Source organism: Benincasa hispida, chromosome 12 (assembly GCF_027475165.1).
Source record: "Benincasa hispida cultivar pf3 chromosome 12, pf3_genome.v1.1, whole genome shotgun sequence".
In the NCBI taxonomy this organism is placed as follows: Eukaryota; Viridiplantae; Streptophyta; class Magnoliopsida; order Cucurbitales; family Cucurbitaceae; genus Benincasa; species Benincasa hispida.
Genome location: NC_143489.1, coordinates 87,662,850 through 87,685,051, shown reverse-complemented (window position 1 = coordinate 87,685,051; position 22,202 = coordinate 87,662,850). Strand labels below are relative to the sequence as shown.

The 22,202-nt window shown below is 35.0% G+C and overlaps 1 protein-coding gene across 4 annotated transcripts in view; it reads right to left on the bottom strand.

Annotated features, from left to right (window-relative positions):
- The window catches only part of LOC120069855 (uncharacterized), a 58,947-nt gene extending 44,220 nt beyond the window's left edge, over nucleotides 1-14,727 (bottom strand). For 3 of the 4 annotated variants that reach the window (XM_090308553.1, XM_039021672.2, XM_090308555.1), the window contains exons 1-3: nucleotides 14,618-14,727; nucleotides 8,432-8,763; nucleotides 8,204-8,297 (exon numbers count right to left, since the gene is read on the bottom strand). In XM_090308553.1, coding sequence (XP_090164679.1) covers nucleotides 8,204-8,297; nucleotides 8,432-8,752 — 415 coding nt within the window. In that variant the 5' untranslated portion in view covers nucleotides 8,753-8,763; nucleotides 14,618-14,727. Of the gene's footprint in view, nucleotides 1-8,203; nucleotides 8,298-8,431; nucleotides 8,764-14,172; nucleotides 14,494-14,617 lie in introns of those variants that run through there. The other variant, XM_090308554.1, reaches the window with a different exon arrangement.
- Nucleotides 14,728-22,202: the final 7,475 nt, after the last annotated feature.

Here is a 22,202-nt window from a genome sequence, read left to right as displayed (position 1 = left end):
TTTCTTAAATCATGAAACATAATCCGCCAAATACCTTACCCTTTCAGGAATAACTTGCGTATCCCTTTCCCTATAAAGATGGATACTGTTGAAGACCTCTTTTCGATCATGAGAATTATTTCGCACTCTCAAATACAGTTGTTCATAACACTAACCACGTTATTGAACAACTACCGAAGGATAGAGAGACAACCGACATATGCTAGGCACTGCATTAGGCAGTTGACCTTCTTTCGCCTAATTTACGAGAGTGACTTGGCATGTCGTGAAAGCACCCGAATGGATAGACGTGCCTTTACGATTCTATGTAATATGCTACAGTCGACTGGTTGTTTGGAACCAACAAGATGTATGGACGTCGAAGAGATGGTTGTGATATTCCTACACATTCTTGCACACGATGTCAAGAATCGAGTAGTACGCAGAAACTTTTCGAGGTGTGGTGAGACAGTTTCGAGATATTTCAACGCAGTTCTTAGGGCAGTCTTACAACTTCAAACTGTTTTGTTAAGAAAACCAGAACCGATCACAAATACATGTACCGATGGAAGATGGAAGTGGTTTCAGGTACAAAAAGTACTCAGTTTTTTACATGAATACGTCATAAATATGCATGCAACGATAGATTTTTTTTTTTTAATTCATTCTGATCACTTGAGAGAAACAGAATTGTCTAGGTGCGTTAGACGGCACATACATTAAAGTGAATGTTAGTGTCGTCGATCGACCTCGATATAGGACGAGAAAAGGGAGAGATTGCCACAAACGTTCTTGCGGTGTGTGATCAAAATGGGGAGTTCGTCTTCGTTTTGCCAAGGTAGGAAGGGCCTACAGCCGATTCAAGAGTTCTTAGGGATGCGGTTTCGCGACCGTACGGATTGAGGGTTCCAAAGGGTATTATAATAACCGTATACGTTATTTAAACATGCGTACCTGCCACAACACATGTGCATGACATTTCGAAACGTGTACAGGATACTATTACCTATGTGATGCTGGATACCCCAACGCTGAAGGATTCTTGGCGCCGTACAGAGGGGAACGATACCATCTCTCTGATTGGCGTGGAGCAAGAAATGCACCGACAACTGCAAGAGAATTTTTCAACATGAAACATTCTTCAGCAAGGAACGTTATCGAGCGAGCGTTTGGGTTGCTAAAGGAACGGTGGGCTATTCTTAGGGGAAAATCATTCTACCCAATACAAGTCCAATGTCGAACAATAACTGCATGTTGCCTTATTCACAACTTGATCACAAGGGAGATGGGAATCGGTGCAATGCTTGACGTGCCCTATGAGGAGAATTCTACATCAGTTGGTCTTGATGGGGATCATATTGAATTTGTTGAATCATCAGAGGAATGGACCAAGTTCAGGGATGACTTAGCAATCGAAATGTTTACTCAATGGCAAAGAGCCTGATTATTCAATGTTCATTGCTTACTTTTCTTTTACTACTGAATGGAATTTAATTATGGAACATTCTAAGTATGTCGTGAAAATGTTTTGTGCCAAGACTCTGTGTGAACAAGTTAAATTGGAACATATAATTTCAGCAGTTTATCCTTTGTTTGTGCATGTGTTTAATTTATAGCATCTTTTCATTCAATAAACGTATGCATGCAACATAATGACAAGTAATGGTAAGAGGTCTAAACACATATGGTTGAAGGGGGAGGACGCTAAGTTGGTGGAAGCTCTATTGTATTTGGTGGAGACCGGTTGGAGGTCCGATAATGGGACGTTTCGACCAGGATACCTACAACACTTAGAGCGAATTCTGCATGAGAAAGTGCTTGGGTGCGCACTGAATCAGAACACCATTGAGTGTAAGGTGAGGAGTTTGAAGAAACAATACAATGCAGTATCAGAGATGTTAAGTCAGTCGGGGTTCGGCTGGAACGAGGAGTTCAAATGTGTCCAGGTTAAGAAGGAGATTTTCGATCTTTGGGTCGGGTAAGATTCTAGAAAAAAAAATGTACGGATACGTGTTATAATATAAATATTAATAAAGTGTATGTATATCAATGCAGAGTCATCCCAATGCGAAGGGGATGTGGAATAAGTCATTCCCACATTACGATGACCTCTCCATCGTATTTAGGAAAGACAGATTAATAGGACAATCAAGTGAGGACCCATACGTGATGGTTTGAAGATGAGATTCGACTTGGATCACAAGACTGTCACACCCCTGAGGTTCGCCAGACAGAATCACCATTAAATCAAGATGAAATAGATGAAGAGCCAGCAGAGCAATCTACAGGTAAAGCAAGTGTACCTACCGAGTCATCTCGAGGCAGTAAGAGGAAGAGGTCATCATTCCAAGCTGAAATGATCGACATCATGAGATCGACTGTTGAAATACAAAGCACACACATGGGTAGACTTGCATCATGGCAAAAGGAGAGTATGAGCTGGAGTTCGAGCGTCGGAAGGAAGTAGTAAATGCCATATACAGCATTGATGGCCTGGATGAGGATGATCAGGTCACCCTTATTGACCTCGTTGTCACAGACATTCAGAAGACAGATTGCTTCCTTGCAGTACCAGAACACGTACGGAAGAGGTACTGCCTCCGTCTACTAGGAAGAAACATGTAGACTGACCACACCCTTATATTTTGTCTATAGTTCTTTTGGATAACAGCAAATGGACAATGGACTGTCATGTCGAAAAAAATGTTAACTTTTGCATACTTGAAAATATGTAATTTTTGTGTTTGTAAATATAACTAATATTATAAGTATCGAAAGAACATATTTTGTGAATTTTTTTTGGATATATATACATACAAACATTCAATATGAAATATATATACCTTCAATATATATACATACAATATACAATATACCAATTAATTGAGCAGCAATATGAAATATATTTTGTTGGTATGTTTTACCGATTGAAGAGAATTAGAATTATTACAGTTTTTGAAAAGAATATATGAAAAATAATCTATTATGTTCTACAAATTGAGATCGTCCAGTTTATGTCATAAATGATTTGAGAAAATACGTGTATATTTGAAAATTAATCGACAATAGCAAAGCATAAAACTAAAAAAATAAAAGAATGAAATAAAAAACAAACAGAAAAAAATAGAACTAATCTCATTCACCAAAAAACTGCATCAGATCCTCCAACTCAACTCAACTCAACTCTGCACAACAAACACAGATAATTTAACTCTCCATATAATAATTACCAACTCAACTCTCTACTTTTATCACATACCAAACACACCCTTACTATTTCTGAAACTGATTTCCTATTATGGCATTTTCGTCTTGGACATCCAAATTTTCATTATATGAAGTATTTATTTCCACATTTGTTTCGTAATGTTAATATTTCATCTTTATCTTGCGATGTGTGTATTCGTGCAAAACCTCGGGTGTCTTTTACTTCCCAGCCTTACAAACCTTCTCAACCTTTCCACCTAATACATAGTGACGTGTGGGGCCCATCTAATATCACAATCGTGACGGGTAAGCGGTGGTTTGTCACCTTGATAGATGATCACACTCGTCTTACATGGGTGTTCCTTCTTACGGATAAGTCCGAAGTGACTATAGTCTCTCAGCAATTTTACACCACTGTCGAAACCCAGTTCAATGCCAAAATTGCTATCCTTCGGAGTGACAATGGCCGTGAGTTCGTTAACCAATCCCTCCGTGAGTTTTTAAACTCTAAAGGTATCATCCACCAAAACTCCTATGCCTATACACCACAACAAAATGGGATGGCCGAATGAAAAAATCGTCACCTTATTGAGGTTGCTCGGGCACTCATGATCCCTGCGTCCTACCCTCGTACCTATAGGGAGATGCTGTACTCACTGCAGCCCATCTCATAAATCGAATGCCTTCCCGAGTTCTCAAGTTCCAGACTCCCTTAGCCCATTTCAAAGAGTCATTCTCTTCTACCCGTCTTTTCCCAGATGTTCCTCTTCGAGTGTTTGGTTGGGTATCCTTTCCATCAACGTGGCTACAAATGTTATCAACCGTCTTCTCGAAAGTACTTTATCACCATGGATGCCACCTTTCAAGAAGATAAACCTTTCTTTCCCGTTAGTCCTCTTCAGGGAAAGACTTCGAGTGAAGAGGCTAACACGTCATTCACTTATTCCATTCCCGTAGACTTGTTTCTTGAACCCATTCCTGACACTAATAATCCTGGCCCACCCATTCCTGACAATCCTATCCTTCCTACAAAATAAGTTCCTTGGATAACCTACTATCAGAAGAATCTACGAAAGGAAATAGTTCCCCCTGCTGCTCCGCCGGAAGGTGTTCAAGAGTCAGAACCAAAGCCAGCTCTAGGTAACCATACTTTTGATAATAATAACTCTATTGAAAGTAATGCAGTGAACACTGACGATGCAGCGAACCTTGGCAAAATTAGGGAGGATGAGAGTAATGAATTTCCCCTTGATGATGTTCAGGAGACTGAAAATGTGCAACAGATGAAGACAGAGGAAAAGGGTAACAAGACTAGTGAGATTGATGCTACCCTAGACTTACCAATTGCTCTACAAAAGGGAACGAGGTCCTGCACCAAGTACTCTATGAAAAGCTTTTTATCTTACAGTAGCTTGTCAACAAGATTTAAGGCCTTCACCACTAGTCTGGACACCGTGACAATTCCGGGAAATGTGTACAAGACTCTGGAAATTCCTAAATGGCGAACCGCAGTTATGGAAGAGATGCAAGCCCTCAAGACCAGCAAAACATGGGATCTAGTTGCTCTTCCTAGAGGTCACAAAACAATCGGGTGAAAATGGGTGTTCACAACCAAATACAAGTCTGATGGAACTCTCGACAGATATAAGGTCAGATTGGTTGCGAAAGGATTCACTCAAACATATGGAGAGGATTACTCAAAAACCTTCTCGCCGGTGGCAAAACTCAACACTATTTGGGTTCTTCTCTCTGTTGCTATGAACCTAGACTGGCCTCTACATTAGTTGGATGTAAAAAATGCGTTTCTAAATGGTGAGTTGGAAGAAGAGGTTTATTCTCCCCTCCTCCAGGGTTTGAAGCACAGTTTGGGAGTCAGGTTTGCAAGTTAAAGAAGTCTTTGTATGGTCTAAAACAGTCCCCTAGAGCCTGGTTCGATCGCTTCACTACCTTTGTCAAAACCCAGGGGTACATTCAGGGTCACTCTGATCACACCCTGTTCACTAAGAAATCAGCACCAGGAAAAGTAGCAGTGTTAATCGTATATGTTGACGATATTATTCTATCAGGGAATGATTCTGTAGAAATTGACAAGTTGAAATAGAAGATGGCAGAAGAGTTTGAGATTAAAGATCTTGGTACTTCGAGGTATTTCCTAGGCATGGAGGTAGCAAGATTAAAGGAAGAGATTTCAGTGTCTCAGAGAAAATATACGTTAGACCTTTTACAAGAGACTGGGATGACTGGATGTAAACCTGCAGATACTCCGGTTGAGGTTAACAGTAATCTAGTAAATTCAGTAGATGACGTCCCAGTGAACAAGGAAAGATATCGACGACTTGTAGGGAAGCTGATATATCTCTCACACACCAGACCTGATATTTCATATGCTGTGAGTTTGGTAAGCCAGTTTATGCAAGCCCCGTATGAGAGACACATGGAAGCTGTTACTCGGATTCTGAGATATCTAAAGTCAACACCTGGGAAGGGCTTGATGTTCAGGAAAAATGATAGAAGATGCATTGAAGCCTACACTGACTCAGACTGGGCCAATTCCGCTATTGATAGGAAGTCAACCTCAGGGCATTGTACCTTCGTATTGGGAAATCTTGTTACATGGAGGAGTAAGAAACAGGGTGTCGTGGCTAGAAGTAGTGCCGAAGCTAAATACAGAGCTATGAGCTTGGGTATCTGTGAGGAAATTTGGTTGAAGAAGGTATTAGATCTTCACCACGAGAGTCATGACCCGGATGAAACTCTACTGTGACAACAAGACTGCCATTAATATTGCTAATAACCCTGTTCAGCATGACAGAACCAAACATGTTGAGATTGACCGACATTTTATCAAAGAGAAACTAGACAACGGTAGCATTTGTGTTCCTTATGTCCCATCCAGTCAACAAATTGCGGATGTTCTGACTAAGGAGTTACCTAGACAGACGTTTGACACTTGTATTAGCAAGTTGGGCCTCATTGATATTTATGCCCCAACTTGAGGGGAGTGTTGAAATGGTGTTTTAGCCCTAAGGGCGTTTTAGTCTTTTTCTTAGCGTCTACTGTCTAGGGTTTCTCTCAGTTTGGTTATTTATACCTATCCTGTGTTGAGTACTGTGTATCAGAAAATTAGAAAGAATAAAATTCTCTTATCGTGGTTTTTCTCCCTGATCTAGGGTTTCTCCGTAAATCTGTGTTTGTTTCTTCTCTTCTCTTTTCAATAGGAACACGATATTACTGGTTGTTGGTTAATACTATATCTCAAGGGAAGTCTGAATACCCTAATTATTGGCATTGGGTGTCTGGTCGGAATGTGTTTGTGTTATTTCTTGTGCAGGTGAACCGGATTCCTAACACTCCCCTTTGAAAATTGGTACCTCCAACTTGCGTAATCGCATGTTGAAGAGGGGAACTTCATGGTTATACGGGGCACAAGAAGCACTAATTGCTTCCCCACTTATCAGGTTTGCGTTCTGAATCACTCTTCCCCTCTTGAACCGATTCCACTACCGCCAATCTTTTTCCTTTATCAATGATCGTTCTCTCTGACGAGTTCATCTCCATCATACTATATAATGCATCGATCCTTTGCATCACCAACTCGAAATTTTTGTCCAATTTTTGTTCTGCCCTAACTCAATTCACTTTTGCTTCGTCAAACTTGGTTGCCAATCCGATCACCTTCTCTCCCAACTCCATCATTCTTGCTTCCATTCTTCCCCCCATTCCAAAAACAACCCCTCTGATACCAAAATTGTAGGCCTAAGCCTCAATTTTATTTATCAACAACAGGGGGAAGTATTCAAGAGCTTCCCAATCTCTCCCAATTTCTCATTAGAGACCTATTGCACAATGATATTCAAAAGATACCCCTTTCTCATACTCATCCTCTATTTATAACGGCCCTTCTCATAATAAACGATATTCCCGGGCCCACATACTAACAACCTACCTCATGTATTTCCTCTCTTATGCCTATGTATATACACTTTTACCCTTAGGGGTCTATCACACTTATTGTCATATTAAATATTATTGTTATAAACATTAAAAAATATAGAGAAATAGCAAAGAAGCATGGAAATACTTAACCCTCCTTGATTCTATTTAGTGCCTAGGGTGGGGGTCCTAAGTGTATGGTTTCAGATTGAACATCCTATGTGTATCAAACAAGGGTTTAAATAACCACCTGCTGTGGCGTCCTAGTGAGTAGTGATCATAGGGGCCAATGAAAAACCTAAATGGTTTAGAGGAAATGAATGCAAACCATGATAACCACCTAGGATTTATTCTCTGGCGACCAATGTAATAAAGTCAAGTAGTTGTTTTGTGCTATTAATCATGGTACAAACAAGTTCCCAGACACTTACAAATATAAAAAAGAATAATAAATAAAACAAAGGTTCAAAAATTGGTATCCATCACTGCATGAAATCAACATAGCAAATAACCTCTCATTTTTTCTGACTACGTTGGCAATTTATAAGAACATCACGGGACAAACGATCTTAATACTCCAACAGCTGATCATACACCTGAATTTTTCTTTTGGAAAAAGAGATTTCATTGAATGAATGAAATAGGGAAAACCCAACACCTAAAGGTGATTACAAGAAGTCTCCAATTGAAAAGAAAAATAGATAAGTATAAGAAGTAAAATGAGGGTCATGGTCAAATTTACAGCAATTAGAGTCCATGAAAAGTCGATCATACACCTGATTCTTTTAGCACATAATATTAATTATATGGTATAGTACATAATTGAAATACCGGTCTTCGGTTTTAAAAAAGATATAGCACACGCAAGAAGTACAAAAGAGCAACATAAAAACATGTGAGATCTTTATAGTGAGAATATTTAAGCAGAGGTTCCCAAATGTCTTCCCAAGACAACTCAATTCCTTTCCTTGAATCATGTTTATAAACAAATCACGATGGAGAAAATTAAGTGATAAATGTCAAGCAAGATAGCAACCAGACTCCCCATAGAAGCAATATCATGAGACGAGGGATGCACGAATACCTTGTTCAATAATGATATCAATCACCAAGGAAAGAGGAACATGCTTCTCAATTTTTGTGGTGCCCCAAAAAGGTATGAATGAAGGTCTTGAAACCTTAAAGGGAGAAAAAGCAAAGTTAAAAACAATAAAAGCATACAAGAATTACCTCCTTCACTTCCTTTCTTTTGAAAAATATACAGTTTCACAGTTTTGAAGGGGCAAAACCAAATGACCTAAAAGAAGTGAACCTTGTAAACTATTTCTGTAGGAGTGACATATAATTTACGCGATGAAAAATCCTTCTGAAGCACATATCTCCTATATGGCAGATATAGTAGCATGATTATCCCAAAACCCCAAGCTAAAACCAGCAGCAATGATATAGAAAGCCATATAATAGTGTCATATTGAACACTGTATCTCCCAAATTCCTTGAAAGACGCTTCATACAGAATCTGTTCAGAGCAATCTGCAGCTTCATCAATATCCAACTCACATATCAGATCGGATAGAAGATGATCCTTCGAGTGCTGGCATTGAGATAGACCCTCTGTGTGTCCCATCAACATTTCTTCAAGCACTAAATAAATGAAATTATGATAAAACTTAGTAGGCTAAAAATCACTTTTGGTCCTGAACTTACATTATAGTAATCATTTAATCCCTGAACTTTGATTTGTATGGATTTGGTCTATGTACTTTCGAATTTGTAATAATTTAGTTTTTGAACTCTAGCATGTAACAAGTTACTCCATGGACTTTTAAATTTGTAACAATTTGAGTCTATATCGTGAAAAATCTCATCAAACTTTATAGTCAATTGTGATTATTTAACAACTTTCTTAAAACACCAATGAACCCATAAGCTTAAGGTGATGTGCCAAGGCCCGAAGGGAAATTTAATATTATATCAACATTTGAACGCCCCTCACTTGTGGGCTTTGAAGTGTGTAGAAGACACAAAATGTTGAAATCAATATTAAATTGAGAGTAATCACATTACAGGAGTTCGAACACAAGACTTCCTGATACAATCTTAAATCCCAATGAACTCAAAAGCTTAAGTTGATGGGCGAAGAAAATTTTATTTTTTTTTCCTTTTTTTTTGAAATAGAAAGAAAGCTTTTCATTGAAGAAATGGAAAGAGGCTAATGCTCGGAGTATAGTGAAACGAAATAAGCAAGATAAATCAAATGCAACGGAAAAAAAAAACCCCCGAAGCTGGACTTGTTCAGAAAATTAACACAAATACAAAACAAATACAACCCAATATAGTACAATTGGCTCTTTGAATGAAAATTCCAAACATCATTGAAATCGAAGCTCGACTTGATTAATTGGAGCACTAGTGAAACGACTTAGAACCAGATAACCAAATAGAAAAAGGCACCAAGAACTTGGAAGGTGGCATCAGAAAAGCCCAGCCTTCAACTATGACAACTTGATGACAAAGCCACCCTAAAATTTTAGGCCTCCAGTGACCAGCTTCTAAAATCAGCAAACCATGACATCAAAGCTTTTTTAGAATTCTGATGAAGAAGGGCCAAAAAACATCAAGCTTCTAATAACAGAGGACAGAGGGCTGGAATATATCTGGAAAGCCTTTGAAACTCTCCACCCAACCAAGTATAATTGTCGTTGTATAAAGACTTCAACAACCACTAGTTTTCTTTCATCCCAAAGGACTTACACACCTTACGAATTTTCTTCCACAAAAGACTCCACCACTCCTAAATTTAATATTATATCAACACTCTAACAAACTTAATTTTTATAATTTTTAAATAAATTTGAGCCTTAATCAGTTTATCAATCTATGTGCAAGTTTTTTATTAATTTATTTATTTTATTATTATTATTATTATTATTATTATTATCATTTGAAAGAAGAAGAAACAATTTCGTTGATGGATGAAATAAAGGAGTATAACTTCAACACCTATTGGTGATTTACAAAAAGGCTCTCTAATGGAGATTAAATAAGTAAGGCCATAATGATTAAAAAGATGTTGAGATATACCCAAAAAAAAGCTGTAGATAAAATTTTATTCATAGGAAGGAAATTTCACTAAAATCTTAATAGTATTTTTCACAATAGGCTCTCTAATGGAGATTAAATAAGTAAGGCCATAATGATTGAAAAGATGTTGAGATATACCAAAAAAAAAAAAAAGCGGTAGATAAAATTTTATCCATAAAACAATTAAAGGAAGGAAATTTCACTAAAATCTTAATAGTATTTTTCACAATAGGGACTAAATCGTTTCAACTTTGATGTACAAGGATTAAATTGATACTTATTATAGTTCAAGGACCAAATTGTTACAAATTTAAAATTCCATAGACTCAATTATTACAAAGTTGGAAGTAAAAGGACTAAATTGTTACAAATTAAAGTTTAGAGACTAAATTATTACTTCCATGAAAGTTCATGAACCAAAAGTGATTTTTAACCATAATTTGAATGTCTTAGCACAAGATAGCTAGGTAGCAAAAATAATTGTATCTAACACCTCAGCTCCTTATCAAAGTTCATTTTAAGGAGGTAGAAAACCAATTAAGGAGTTAAAAATAGGCTAAATTATACAAAATACCCCTCAACTTGGTGTTTGGGTCAAAAATACCCTTACAGTTAGTTTTGGCTGAATGTCAAAAATACCCCTGAACTTTCAAAAGTTTAAAAAATACCTTTAAACTTCAAAAAAAATTAAAAATACTTTAACTGTTAGTATATGAACAGAAACAATGAACGCACTCTTATTTCTCTCCTCTCTTCTTTGATGGCCTCTTACCCTCCTTTTTATTAATTGTTTGACATTTGTTTATCTCAAAAAAATAATAATAATAATTTATTGACTGCCCACTTCAGTTAAGGTATATAGACTATAATAAGAAGAAAAAGAATAATGGATGTGTAAGACACCTAGTATAGAAATAGTAGGACCATTAGGAGAATATTAGTATTGATATTAGTAAGGGGTATAAGGGTAATTAGATGGGAAGTTAGTTAGTGAATATTGCTATAAATAGGAGTAGGAGTTGTAGGAAGGTATGAATAATTTGTGGGAATTTCCATTGGAGAATTGAAGGAGAGAGTAGCCTTCTCGAAAGGCTAAAGTATATTGTAGTTTCATTATTGATATTGCAATATAAATCTATCTTTTACAGTTTTTTTTTTTTTTTTTTGTGTGTGTGTGTTCTTGAGAATTTCCTTGTTAGGTGGTATCCTAAAAAAGCGGTATCAGAGTTGTTCATCCTGGAATATCAATTAGAAATGAATCGTGATCAGTTGAATGAAGCACTGTTAGAGGTACAGAGAAATGTGAGAGCGTTGCCACAACGGCTCATTGAATCTTTGGAAAGAGATAGAGAAAGAAAGGAGAGAAGACTAGTAGAAATCAAAACAGAAAAAGAACAATCAGCAAAGAAAATATCAGAAAAACAGGAAACGATTGTAGTGGGAGTCAAATCTGAAACTTCCAGTGAGATTCCAATTGAAAGCTCATATGTGGAAGGATCTTCAATAATGTTGAAAGGCGCCGAAGAAGAAGGAATGTTGTTTGTTCCAGCAAGCAACGTTGAGGGAAAATGGGCAACGGAGATAGAAGGGAGATGCAATCGATGAAAGAAAAGAAAAGAAAGAAGGTGATGGAGGGCTCCATGACAGAGGAGAAAAAGATTAATGACTCGAAGACGGAGGAAACAAAGGAACACAATCATAAAGAAGATGGAGAAAAGAAGTGGAACCTAATCGTTGACGTCCATAACCAGTGGCAAAGGGTGAGATGGCTGGAGATAAGGATTCGATGGAACTGGAAATGCCGATCAAAGGAGGTAGAAGCATCTGGGAGAAGGGGACAAACATTACTAATGAGAAGGCGAGATGGCAGTCAGAAGAAGAAGAAATGGAGGAAGGAGCATCTACAAGCAAACACATGGTCAGAAAAGCAAAAAAGAAAGATGGCAAAAAATCGACGAAGAAGAAACGTGTTGACGATCAACAGTGGGTGAATGAAGAAACTGTCATTGATCAAGGTTGCGGAGGACCGTTGGCAGCGATGGAAAGAGAAGGCGTCGATGGTCCAGTGGTTGGAATGGCAAAGATACTAATGAACGAAGAAACGAAAAACGGCGGAAGCACTGGTGGGCGAAATTGAGGAGAGGTTGTACGTGCTGAAACTTGAAGATGAGGGCGAGCGGCAATAGACGAAAAAGATGACTTGGGGAAGAAGAAATTTTCGTGAAGAGGAGGAAAAACATGTTCATACGCACGTGAAATGGGAAGTGGTGGGGCCAGGATGGAGGGAATCAAGGGCAAAAGCATCTAATCCTGATTATGTGGGATTTACATCATCGACTGGGCTAATTCTCAAGAAAGCTATGGAGGCCCATTATTCTATTCTGATCCAAATTGAGAGGAGTCGTAACTTGCGAAAATGGGAGGAAAGAACAATCCGTTTGGTGACGGGACCATGGATTGAGCAAAGTGGTTATTAATTTGGGCCTAATAATGCGCTGGTTTTGCTAGAAGCCCACTATTATTTTTAAGGAAGATAATAATTTATAGGCCCAACGTTTGAAGAGTTGTTGGTGTGGAGCAATCCAAGTTAAAAAGGGTTGTTATATTCAATATCTGTTACATGGGCAGTGGGGGTTACTTAAGAGAAGGTTGTTGTGCTGTTTTGGACAGCAAATTGATAATGGACCTAGCCCATTAAAGGAGAATAACGCCAGTAGAAATGAAGAAAAAAGAGTGTGGAGTCATGGGATGTTTATTGGGCTTAGTCCAAGTGAAGAAATAGAAGCCCAATTTGTTTCTGAACAAGGCTGAAGAGAAGGCTATGTTGGTTCGAGTTTTGTGTTCTCATAATTTTAGAAAAATCAAAAAAAAAAACAAAAGAAGAGTGAGAGAGAGAGAAAGAGGGAAAAAAAGATGCCCAATCTTGTGATTGTGTTTTGTAAGCACACCTTGAGAACAATGTGTCTTCGAAGGGCGAAGTATTGTAAGACCCCTAGTATAGAAATAATAGGACCATTAGGAGAATATTAGTATTGGTATTAGTAACGGGTATAAGGGTAATTAGATGGGAAGTTAGTTAGTGAATATTGCTATAAATAGAAGGAGTAGGAATGGTAGAAAGGTATGAAGAATTTGGTGGGAATTTCTATTGAGGAATTGAAGGAGAGAGTAGCCCTCTCGAAAGGCTATGGTATATTGCAGTTTCATTATTGATATTGCAATATAAATCTATCTTTTACAGTTCTTATTTCTTTTTGTGTTCTTGAGAATTTCCTTGTTAGGTGGTATCCTAACAAGATGCACCATTGAATCTCAAAACTTAAATGTTTTAACGAGTTGGTTGTACATTAATAGTTAAGTATATGCTAATAGCCAAATACAAATTATTCTTTATTGTTTTGGTATGTTTTAAAGGGTGGTTTTGATTCTGGAATCCTGCGAGATCTTGTGGGATTATATGTTTTAAATTATAGTTTTGATTGTTGAGAAAATTGATATAAGAATTGGACAAATAGGAGAAAAATGAGAGTATCTATATGAAAAACAAAATGAAGATATCTATATACTTTGTTCTAAAATTGGTCTTTTCAAACTCAAAAAAACTTCAAACAAATTGACCACTACACTAATGGTAGAAGCATTTTGAAAAAAAAAAATGAAATTTTAGAGTTGCTTTTGCAATGGTTTCTATTCCTATACTAACATTAAGAGTATTTTTTTAACTTTCTTTTTAAGTTTTAAGGCTATTTCTTTATACTTTTGAAAGTTGTATTTTTTAAACAAAACACTAACGGACTCTTCTCTAAAATTATGATATTTTTTAACTATTTTTTAAAGTTTAAAGGTATTTTTTAAACTTTTGAAAGTTCATACTATATTTGAGTCTTTGACATAAAGTTCAAGAGCATTTTTTTTATAATTTAGCCTTCAAAGTATGCAGAAAGCCATTGATCTTCCAAGGAAACCTACACTCAAATGAGGCAAAATTGCAATTCAGGTGTCACTCCCTCGCTACTGAATGCTTGACTGACAGAAACCAGAGTTTGAGATGATCTAAAGATCGTAGTAAAGAACTTCTAACATTGTACTGCGAAAACGGAATGAATTTCTAAACACCCAAAACAACGAAACATCCACGAACCAACCGACCGAGAAGTTGGCTTTCGAGGAAGAGATCCGACGTAAATTTAGCTAAAAATCTTAAACAACAACAACTGTTTAGAACATTTATCAGCAATAAATCAACAAAAAATCAATGGCTTCCCAACATTAAGCCATTCTTTTTTTCTTCCCTCGCCAACCCTCCAGTTCATTTGGAACCAACACGAACAGGAACGAAATGGGATGTTCAACAACTCAAAATCAGAAAGACCCAAATTAAAAACTGAAGAAAAAATTAGTCGACGAAATGTACCTGGAAGTGATTTTAGATTTAGAGAAAAAAATCCGATGTTGGTCGTAGGCCTTCTGGTGGGAATTGGGGAGTTTTGGGCCAATATTGCAGAAGTAACCTCTCTATTTATATACACAATCTTTTTATTTTAATTAAATTTATTTTTGGTGGATTTTAAATATAAAAAAATGGGTCAAGTTATATCAAAATTTCTACCCTCCTTACAGCCCAAATACATTACAGCTGAAATACCAACAATACTAGGTAGAAGAAGATTCGTAAATATATATATTGTGATATATATAACCATTTATTTTATACAAACGATGATGATTTTGTATTTAAATTTCTTGTTTTATGATATGTACACTTATATATATATTTTATATGCATTGTGGTTTATATTGTATTGTCATATGGATATAATTATCTATTTCAATATATCTATATTTTATATAATAGTTAGTATATACCATGTTCTAAGGTATATTTAAAAATAGTCATGAATTCACTAGAAAAACCAACCAGTTGGCATGAAATTTGTTTTTTATTACATATCAAATATATTTACCAATATATTTCACATATTTGTTGGAACATTTCCAAATAAACGATGTGATTTTATTATTTTTACCTCATATGGGTGATAATACCATAAAAGTGCTATAATTTTTGGCATAGTTTTCCCCCATTTGTGTATTTCTTATGAATCAAATGCCATGTTGTAGGTATCATCCCAAGTGTCAAAAAAATCATTTGGAACAAAAATAAACTAAAAAGGAGTTAATTTGGAGAATTGGAGCATCAATTATGAAGAATAGCTAAAATTTACAAAATTGCCACTAGTAGCAACATAGCAATGCTACCCCTAGCATAGCATTATGTTAGAAGACAAACTACCCTCTTTCAGCTCATCAAAGCAGTGTCATGACCCTACCTCAATGCTCTAACATTATGCTACAAGACAATAGCCATCGAAATAGGGCAACGTAACTACGCTACCCAGAGCGTAATTATGCTACGACAATTTACGGAAATTTAAGAATTCGCGTGCACACAAGCCAACGTAACACTAGCGTTATTACTCTTCCCCTTATGCTCAAGGTCTGATATGGCAAGAGCGTGATTACGCTCTACTCAGCATCGTTACGTTGTGGCATAAATATAAAAGCTTTTCCACGATTTCTATATGGGGGATTGGATCTTCAACTCGATTTTCTCTCGACTTCAATTTTTTGCACTTTTCTTTCTTCCTTTTTCTTCCTTTTCATGTATTCTTGATTTTTCTTGATGAATCTTGAAGAGATGCAAGGTTGAAGGGGTAAGTCTATCTAGTCTAGTTCAGGTTAAATTCTTAATTTTCTTGGCATGAGGATGTTTTTTCTATAATTTCTTGTGTAAATTCTTAATTTCTTTGATAAATTCTTGTTGTAATTCGTTCTTGGATGTTGAATAAATTTCTATGTGTTGGATTTTAGAATCTTTGGCCAACTTTCTTTAATTCAATGAATGCTAGAATTTGAGCATGTGTATATGTTTGATTTCATAGGGCTAGAACTAAAGCATGGTAATGTATGAATTAGGTTAATTAGGCTAATCTTGTTCATAATTTTGCATGATTAGTTAATTTCAAGAATAATTGAAATGGTAACCTAGGCTTTCCAAACTACTAATTCAATCTTAGTCAATATTGCTTGTTCTTAATACATATAAACGATTAATGTGGATGCTATCGAACCCAATTAATTTTGGCATTTAGGATTGATTGAACTGTTTAATCATGAAATTGGGTTATGCAAACCCAAGCTTCTAGGTTGCATAGGCTCAGTTATAATTAATAAGAAACCTAAATTGTTCAATGCCAATGAGTAGCCAGGAAAATTAGGAGGACACCTAAACTAGGCTAGATCATTTAATAAAGAAATTGTGTTTTCACTTTTCAATCACTCAGTTACATTCTTGTTTTTAAATTTCTTTGCAATTAATTTATCTACAAAAACCCCCATCTGGCTACCATTTGAATTCAAAATTAGGTTAAACAATAGTTATATTTTCTGTGGATGATCCCTTTCTTGCCATCTATACTACATAATAGTGTAGATTGTTAGATTGGAGTTACAAATTTATGTGGTCCTTAAAAGTTTGATAACGACACGCATTTCTGGGTCCATCAATGGGAAGGAAGAAATTGGAGACATAAATCAAACTGATATACTACTTTCATTGTCTACCTGTGATAAATAGTGATAAACTACTATTAGTATCTATCTGTGGTAGACATTGATAGTAATCTATCACTGTCTATCAATACATAATACATAAATAATTTTTGTTCCCTATTTCCTATGATGCATACAATAATTAATGTTACTAAAAATATACTAGCTAACATATTGTTTTAATATATCTTTTCAATAGGTGGAACAAGAGTTCATCAAGGAGGATCCAATGAAAATTTAAGGGTCACCATATACATAGATCTAGAAGTTTTGCAAATAATAAAAAAGAAACTAGGTAAAGAATGTTTAGCTAAAGTTAGAAAATAGTCCTTTTGGACATTTTCTTGACTTAAAATGGAAAAAATTTCCACCAAATTCCTGAACTACCTAGTACGAAGACAAGTCTTTACCAAGAAGCCAAATGTCTTGGTTTTTAATTTTAATAGACATATAGCAAAATTTGGGTTGAAGGAGTTTTACTTAATAATAGGATTGAAAGGACATGACTTTTCTACGGTGGATTTAGAAAAAGGAAGTCATGTATCAGAACTTAAAAATGTTTTCTTCCTTCATGATATTAAGGTTATTAGAGGTGATTTAGATAGAACATTCAAAATGTTATGTGATTATGAAAATCACATAGTTAAGGTTAAACTAGCAAACCTTTACATCTTGGAGAGTATTTTAGTCCCTTAGCACAACATAACAAAATTAATTGGAAGCACTTGGATATCATGGACAATGAACAACAATTGTAAGAATATCCATGGGAAAGATTGTCTTATAACCTGACATAAGAATTGTTAGGATATACTAGCATGCAACAGAAGCAAATAGAATCAATAAGCACTCTAATTATATTTAATTTGAGTTTTAAAAGCATGCTTAAACAGAAACTTCAGAAGAGGGTTTCTAAACTATATACCTTTTATGAATTCTTCCAATTCCAAGCTCATCTCCACGTGATTCTAGTTCCAATTCAACAGTGAACTACCAAGAGATCTTCTCTACTATTCCCAGCCTTGAATTTGAGTGGTGGAACTCAGATTGGAATGAATTTGTGAAGGAAAATATGGGTTTTTAGATGACGAACAAGCTTTCTATAGGAAACTTATTTCCAGTAGCCAACCACCTCTTCATCAGCAAAAATAGAGTGTTTTATACATTACCCACATGCAGGTTCTCAAGTTCAGCAACCTTGACACTTCAATTTACTGAAGAAAGTGGGAAATGTGTGTGTTTCATGGAGGAACACCTCATACTAGTGAAAATGTGGGAAGATCTCACTCAAAACTAATTTCCAATGTTCTTATGTTTAAATTCAAATTTTAATTAATTTTAAAAAATAACTAAAAATTGATTTAATTAATTCATAATTAATTAAATTTAAAACATCAAAATTCAATTTCTCAAATTGAATTGAAATTGAAAATTAATTTGATTTTTAATTAATTAAATAACAATTTAATAAATATTAAATTAATCACACACCTAATTTTAAAACATGAACCCTATTCATGTAATTAATATTTAAATCAATATTTAAATATTCTAAACTCTCCAATTTCGTTTAATTTCAATAACTTAAACGTTAATTAATTATATCAAATATAATTATACAAACCTTAATTTGAATTTGAACTTATTCAAATTCAAACCCTATTTTCAATTTGAAATTCAATTTGAACATTTCAATTTGAAATTCAATTTGAACACTTCGAATTAATATCATTCCAAATTCACTCAATTTATTAATTCAAGGTTTTCATGTTTTAAGAGCTAGTAGAGAAACCTTATGGACCTACAGATTATGAACTCCAACGATTTAAGATTGATTGGCTAAAACTCTTTAGACCAAATTAATCAGTATTTGTTAACTATCAAGTCACACCACTATAGCTCGATAGTTGTACTCTCCTCACTGTAGATATATTTGTGTCCATTTGATTTAACCATAATTAATAGGTCGACCCTTCACAGGTTGTTCATAATAACGGTTGGGTCAATATGTTGTTTTACCCCCGATATTACAACATGCTCCTTAAGTTCCACTGATCCTCTAATGAACAATTGGTTTGTGATCCAATCACTAAACCAGATCCCTCTTAGGTCAATGAGAGGTTAGGGCCCCTCGTTCAAGATATGGATATAGTACTTAAGAGAACAACCTTTCTTCTATCCGTAAAATGGGTAGGCATGAATTCTTTATTGCACCCTATGTTCCCAACTATCTACCTGATCTTACCCCTGAAATGGGAGGCTTATTGAACCAACCTGTTGAGCCAACCCTCACCTATGAAAATCTAAGAATAATCCAGGATAAACAGGGGTTCATAGTTAACTCAAGATTAAGATTGAGTTACCTTGGTCATCTAAGCGAAATAATCAGTCTTAAATAGTAAACAATGTTATAAAGTAAGAGTGACTTATTTCTTGGTCCGATCTTACACAAACTCATTGCATAGGACGCTCCCACTCCTCATGACAATACATGAACGGATCAAGATCACTTCGTTTGTAGCAGCTTTACAACAACTTGTAACAACTATAGAATGGGTCGCATCCGATAATGTTACCTTATCCACTTTTATGTCTCTACATAAAGTTCAAGTATTCATATAATATTCATGATTCTTAGTTTATTGGATTTATACTTTATAAGTGCAATTTATAGATTCAATAACAACTTTATTGAAGTAATGTCGAATAACATCTTTATTGATAATAGAATATATTTAACTTTACAAACTGCGAGTTTCAGGACATACAACCCAACATGAATTATTCAAGAGAGCTTCTTATACAGAGAAGGATGTTGTCTACCTACAAGAATTCCCGTTAGTATTAGTATATTGGGCTTTTGTGAAAATTCCAAAACTTTCATCTTTAGGTGTTGGTTTTGGGAAAATTTTTTTTGTAACAAAGGTCAAAGAATAATAAGATGAGAGTTAGCGACTAGATGAATTGAGAATCCAGCATCAAAACATATTGGAGACAAATGATGTAAGTAATTCCTTATTTCCATTCTTTGTAATCCATTTTTTTTCATTTGCACTTGTATATCACTTGTTTGATAAACAAAGATAATACTAGTCTATCACTATTTAGTAGTGATAGAAAGTTGTCACCATCTATCATTAATAGATATTGATAGACTTATATCAGTGTTTATCAGTGATAGACAATTATATGAGTATTTATTGCCTACACCACTGATAGATAACGATAGACTACTATCCCTATCTATCACAATCACAATGGTACGAGAATTGTTTTCGAATAATTTAACCTGTGTTTACTTGTAGTTTTGTATGGTTCCATTACAAGCAACAAAAGAAGAATATGAATTAGACACCATGCAATATTTCATTGAAATGGAGAAGAAAGAGATGTATGACAAGGAGAAAGAAAAAGAAAGGGAAAAGGAAAATAAAAGAGTTGAGGAACTAATTGAAGAAGAAGGAAGAAAAATATGTCTGCGAAAAGAATCATGGAAGAAATCCAAAAACTGAAAGATGGCTACAAGAGAATACAAGAAGAACAAAAATAAATACTAAGTTTGTTGAAAACATTTATGAATGGCCTAAAGGATAGACTTCCATTTGAAAATGTTGCACAAATCTTCCATAAGAGCATGAAAAAAGAGCCTAAACTGAGTATGGAGACAAATAAATCTCCTTCTTCAAACTTTCAAGTTTTGGAACAAAACAGTAACATTGATGAGATGGTGAAGTATGCAATAAATTATATATTTGGGGGTAAGTCTTTGGTATGTGGTTTTTTATTTTTTAATAGTAACTATACATTTGCTAACTATAAAATTTATTTTTCAGATTGAAATTGAAAATGAAAAGCAAAATGAAGAAAAGGTATGTGTACAAGTTTTTGTACTGATAGACCAAGTGATAGGTGTCTATCACTGTCTATTGTTTCTCATTATCATTCTTTTTGTGTTTGATTTGAGTTTTTTTGTTATAGGAATCTTATCATTTCATTAACTTTTTGTTTCATTTTTTATTTTTGTTCTAGGAATCTAACATCCAAACCCAATAACTTGATACATAATATTCGGAACCTATTCCAATTGTTGATTTAGAAACTCCAAAAACACAAGTGTCAGAGGATGATCAGATGCCAACAAAAGAAAAAGAAAAGGTTTGATTCTTCTATTAAAATACTCGTTTCCTTTAATGTTATGGACAAATGATAGACTTCTATCAGTTTCTATCATTGATAGACACCGATAGAAATTCATCATTGTCTATCATTAATAGATACTAATAGAAGTCTATCATTTGTCCATAAACATTATAGGAAACAAGTATTTTAATAGAAGAATCAAACCAAATCCAAAACCAAATCCCAGTTCTTCTTAGCATCATTAATTTTCTCTACAGTTTCACCATCAATTTCCTCTACATCTACAGCTTCACCTTCAATCTTCTGTAATGAAACAACGTGTTATTGTTTTGTGTCTAAGATAGACACTGATAGACTTTTATCACTATCTATCAATGACAGAAATTGATAGAAGTCTATTAGTGCCTATCAGTGATAGATACTGATAGAAATATCTTTCTTTAATAACTCAACAAGAACAGAGTTAAATCAAACAAAACCCATAAATGCAAAAGGAGAAAAAAAATAAGATCTCGACCCCCGAAAATGCCAAATATGAACACAAAGATTATGACCTTAGCACATAAAGATTACTCTCTAAGTTTGCAGAACAAATATGAATACCATTTTTGTAAATAAATATTTTATTTACATTAAAATTTAAAATTTAAAATTGTTCAATCAAACATTTTACAGAAATCAAGTTCATATTCATACCAGAAACTACATATACATTATTTAATAATAAAAACGTTTCCTATAAAAGTAATCTGACACCTCCCAATGCCACTGCTGAGACAACGTGTCGAGTTCCAACCCACATAGCCATCTCCTCGTCCCGAGCTGCTACCATGAACCAATTATCTAAAAAGAAAAATAAATATGATTAGTGGCATCTAAATCAATTATCCAAACAGAATTATCATTTTACGCTAAATAGGTTTCTAAAATTAGTAAAACATTTTTATCCTGTTTGGCCTTCTTTTTCTCTGCCAAATACTTGGGACAGTTCCATTTCCAGTATTCCTCCTGGTTGTCATGGAAATAGGTTCCTTTGGCAACCTTGGCTTTCCTGCCCCTCTAGGCTGCAGTAAGGTTAGCTTTATTCCTCTGACCTCCCTTTTTTCTTCTTTCACTTTTTAGTGCCAAATGAAGAAGAAACAAACTTAGTTCTAGAGATTGAAGCTCTGTAGAATTTCTTTGAGGAAGTGGCAATATTTGTCTCTCTGTTCTGCTCCTTGAATTTCATCAATGATTGGTAAGTCTGT